Source organism: Empidonax traillii, unplaced genomic scaffold (assembly GCF_003031625.1).
Source record: "Empidonax traillii isolate 1590-97213 ecotype Southwest subspecies unplaced genomic scaffold, ASM303162v1 scaffold411:size1093445, whole genome shotgun sequence".
NCBI lineage: Eukaryota > Metazoa > Chordata > Aves > Passeriformes > Tyrannidae > Empidonax > Empidonax traillii.
The window spans coordinates 577,760-582,015 of record NW_020955604.1 but is presented as its reverse complement, the minus strand read 5'-3'; the positions used below and the strand labels follow the sequence as shown (position 1 = coordinate 582,015).

Below are 4,256 nucleotides of genomic sequence, written 5' to 3'. Positions count from 1 at the left end.
AAAATGGAGACCTTGTTCGTGTCTGTTTATAGACTTTGGCTATTGTAGCATCTCCCTCTAGGCAGGACTTCAGGTTCAGACTACTCGCTGTCCCCCCAGCCAAAGCGAGGGGCGTCACAGCCAACCAGAGGCTCTGGGAGAGTGGTGTGTGCGGGCCACCAGGCGGACCTTTCTCACTGCCAGCCCAGCCGCATGGCTTTCCCTGCCATGTGCTCTCGGTCACCTGGGCTGCAGGCCCATAATCACTGATCTGGTGTCCAACACCTTCCTCCTTAGACTCCTGCCTGTAATCCAGGAGAAGACCCAAGAGCTGCTGATGCAGCCCACACCTCCAGCTCGACAGACCCGCCGGTCCAAGCTTCCTGCATGCGCTCCACATCCCTCAGGAACGGTACATCCTTAGGTTCTGCCAGCCCTGTGTCACATTTTGGGCTCTTGGCTGGGGCAGGACAGGCAGCAAGAACTGCCCATTGTCCCAGCCCTCTTGCCCTACCCAAGCTCAAGGTGATTAATGCTGCATGTGTGTTGTGTGCATGGACTTCAGGGAATGCACTCCCTCTATACTGAGAGGGAAGAAAGAGAGCTCCAGCTGCTGATGGCATCTAGGCGCCATGAGGTGGAAGTCGAAGTGTGGCGCAGGTACTTTGGCAACCGAATGAGAGCGGACAAGGAGCACGGAAAGGTACGACCTGCACATCAAAAGTCCCCAGGAAAAAGGTGTTTCCCCTCCTCGCTCCCTGTTGTAACACTCTGGCCCCGGAGCTGCCACACCTGGGAGGGAGCAGGGAAGGTGTCCGGGCACAGCGGCAGTGCCATGGCCTGCCCACTGCCCTGCAGCAGGAGCTGTTCCTGAGCCCCCAGGCTGGAGCGTGCAGCTGGCTGTGGCATGGGCTGTCAGCTGTGTGCTCTCTGCGAGGGCTCAGCACCACTGCTGTGAAGACCAAGCCAAGCCTGGGCAAGTCCCGCGCCTCAGCTGAAGCTCTGGGAGCAGCCCCAGCCATCGGTGGCAGTGCTTTAGAAGTCTCCTCTGCCTTTGCAGACCTCCTGCCCCTACGTGTTTGAGGATCCCTATCGCCCTCCCTACCTCCTGAGAAAGGCCTATGCCGAGAAGCTGAAGAAGGAGCAAAGCACGGCAAGGCAGAGCACGTTAGAGCAGCAGGAAGAGCTGCAGCTCCCGGGAAAAGTGCTGCAGGAGTAAGTGTGGTTGTGGCACGAGGGCCCATGACAGGTCCAGCAGAACAGCGGGCTGGGCTCGACAGCACTGCCAGGAACTACCGGCCTGAGCCAGGCTTTGGGGCATGGGGAGCCCTTTTCCCTGGCTACAGAGCTGAGGAGGCCTTTTCTTCTGTCTCTTTTAGCAAGGGGGTGCAGACAGGTCTGTTGGAGCACCGTGGGGAAGGCCCTGGGACTGCCAGCCCTGCCTAGATGATGTGAGCAGCCCCGGAGAGCCCCTTGTCACAGCATCCACCCTTTTCACTCAGAGAGCTGCCAGGAACTGGTGGCAAGGGCAAGGAATGCCTTAGCAAAGGAGAAGGTGGCAAATAAAGACTGCTGGTACCTGATCCCAGCTGGAGTGACCATGCTCCTGCCTTCACTGCCTTTCTCTGCAGGCCAAGGGGACAGGAGTGGCCTCTCCAGCCCCCAGGTCAACAGGCAAACGGGTTTGGAGGTACCTGGTCCTGCCAGCCAGTGGTGACAGATCCTGGGACTGAAAGGAATGGTATCCCTTGCAGTCTGAAGGGCATAGGGGGTTGCAAAGCACAGCTCTCCTGCATCCAAACACTGCTTTGTAGGGCTAACCATAGATCTGTGGTTGGTCACAGCACTGTTGGTGTAGATTCGCTCTGGCCAACAGTTGGCTTGATGCTCCTTGAAGAGCTACAGTGACATGGAGAAATGTGCTTCATTGATGACATTCCTTTAGTTGAGCCCTTAGCTGACTCTCAGGACTGTTCAGTGGTCTTCTCGGGTGGAAGTTTATTCATTTTGAAAAGAGAGAAACTTTTGAAAGTGTCAAAGCCCTTTTTTTTGCAAGGTAAACTACAGCATGAAGAAGAAAGTCACGACCTGGAAGGGTAAAAGCACTAGAGCAGCAACAGTTTCTCAGGCTCACCTTTCCTAGCTGAGGAAGCCTCAGTCAGGCCTGATCACGTTCATCTCTGCGATGAGGAACCTCCATCAGCTCTGTGTTCCTGTGTGCCACTTGCCGCTGGTTTACAGTGATGGTGTGAAAGTCTGACAGGTTTGCACGCAGCTGAAATGAAGAGGGTGTAAGGGCTGGCCAGTGAGTGGCCTTTGTAAGGTTTTGAAGTGTAATGCTGGCCGGATTTGTCAGTCTTCTAAGCATTTCTAGTGTAGTGTACTGGAATTGCCCAAGCAATGTTGAAACAACATGTATTAATTTGCAGCATAGAAGCGCAGCCAAAAGGAGAAGAAAGCTGGGGTGCTTAGGGGAGATGATTTCACTCTTACCCTGAGGAAGACATTTGTAGAATCATAAGACTATCATAGCTAGCTTTTGTTTAAAGGCAGCTGTAGATGGTTTAAAGTAAGGTAAAACTCTGATGATTGACTGTCCTATTAATGCTTCAGCACTGTCGTTTAAAACTCACACCTTCTTCTCTCACAAAACTGAGGCAGGGCTTTAAAATGAACTGTGTGTTTAGCCAGAAGTCAAGGAAGAACTAGTTGCCAGCAGAGGAGCTGGACTGCCTTGGGAAGGGTGCTGTTTATTGTGCATCGTTCATATTGGTGGAAGTTAGTGGTGCAATCTGCTGGTCAAACTGGCTTTGCTTTGGTTAGCATTTTGCTTCTGATGATCACTTCCTTACTAGGGAGCACAGAGTCTCAGACCTTGGTCTATAAAATGTTGGTTAGCCTTTCAGAAAGGTGGTTGTTCACAGATTGCTCTGCTTTCAAACAGTTAATGTATAATTGGGGTGCTTACATTAATGGCTTTTATCATGTCAGGTGACTGAATTAGTGGCTGAAAATGTTACGTGGTCACAAAGAGGGAAGCCTTGTGCAATGAAAATGCAAGCATGATTGCATTTAAAAAATATTCTGTTAAAAAATAGTCTGTTACCAATAGAATATGGAGAGGTAACCCTTGCTCCTGAATGTAGACAGTAATCTAACTGGAGCTGTAAAAACTGACTTCTTGAACATTTGGTGAAACTTCTAATCCTTCTGGGGAAATAAATGTGTGTTAATTAAGGGCCGGAATTCCACGAAGCTTATTAGTTGTCTAGCTGGATCTGAGAAGCAGAAGGTTGAACAGAGTTTAACTAAAATTTCAAACTGTTAATTAGTCTGCTTTCTTCCCTGTCTCCTTTCTGTTTTCTTGGGTTTGGTTTGTGTAGCGCTCTTTGAATGACCCGTGAGAAACTACTGTGCTTCTGACATGATAGCTCCCAATTGTAAATGCTGTACTTTACTAGCTGTGAAAGAATAAAGCTTTAAAAGTGCTTGGCTTCCCTTAGCTACAAGCTAGCTTGTTATGGATGAAGAAATGAGAGAAAGTGGAAAAAACAGGCTGGCTAATCTTGTTAAATTGGCTGAATAATGTTGCATTCACAATTTGTGAACTCCATGCTGGAAGGCACAGATGTTTTAATAAACTTCAGATGACCTGCCTTACTTTAGTGCCTTTTTCAGCACTCAGAAAATGTTTGATGGGCATGAGGAAACCTAAATATGAAACTGCCTTCCTTACAGACCTCTGTTTTGGGAGTTAGGAATATGGGAATGTGGGAATATGTGGAAGTTGTGCTTCACTAAAGCGTGCCTGGGCAAGATCAGCGAGGGGAAGGTAGACCCTTAAACCTGTTTTAGTAGCTTCAGAAGTTTGTTAAACAGCAGTGTGAACTGTTTCCTGAACTTTTCGCTCGGATACTACAGATAAGTTCACTTTCTGTTGGGGAGGGGCAAGGGGGATGCTAGCATGCAGTACAAAACTTCCAGGGATTCTAATACGATGTGAAGTGAGCTGAACTAAACAGCTGCTATTTGACCTCAGTAGCCCCTGTGCCCCCCAGTGAAACAATTTTGAATCTGCTGAGTAGGAATGGTTTAAAGGTCTATTGTAAAAGACACAAGACTTCTATTCGTTAATTGTCAGAGTCTGCTTTGTATTTCCAACAATGAATAGCATTTCATTCCAGGGGTCTAGTTAAGACCTTCAGCTAACTTGACTTCTGGCTCCTGTCCCCCTATTATTTAATGCCTCACTTTTAAATGTTTTGTTGTTCTAATCA

General features: G+C 49.0%; 2 protein-coding genes across 2 annotated transcripts in view; both read left to right on the top strand.

Annotated features, from left to right (window-relative positions):
• The window catches only part of LOC114062480 (coiled-coil domain-containing protein 81-like), a 4,941-nt gene extending 4,282 nt beyond the window's left edge, over nt 1-659 (top strand). The window contains exon 8 of the mRNA XM_027893923.1: nt 545-659. Within this exon, the coding sequence (XP_027749724.1) occupies nt 545-596 (52 nt within the window). The 3' untranslated portion in view covers nt 597-659. The remainder of the gene's footprint in view (nt 1-544) is intronic.
• LOC114062478 (coiled-coil domain-containing protein 81-like) overlaps nt 1-1,467 on the top strand; it is a 16,281-nt gene extending 14,814 nt beyond the window's left edge. The window contains exons 10-11 of the mRNA XM_027893922.1: nt 1,040-1,194; nt 1,359-1,467. Coding sequence (XP_027749723.1) covers nt 1,040-1,194; nt 1,359-1,425 — 222 coding nt within the window. The 3' untranslated portion in view covers nt 1,426-1,467. The remainder of the gene's footprint in view (nt 1-1,039; nt 1,195-1,358) is intronic.
• Nucleotides 1,468-4,256: the final 2,789 nt, after the last annotated feature.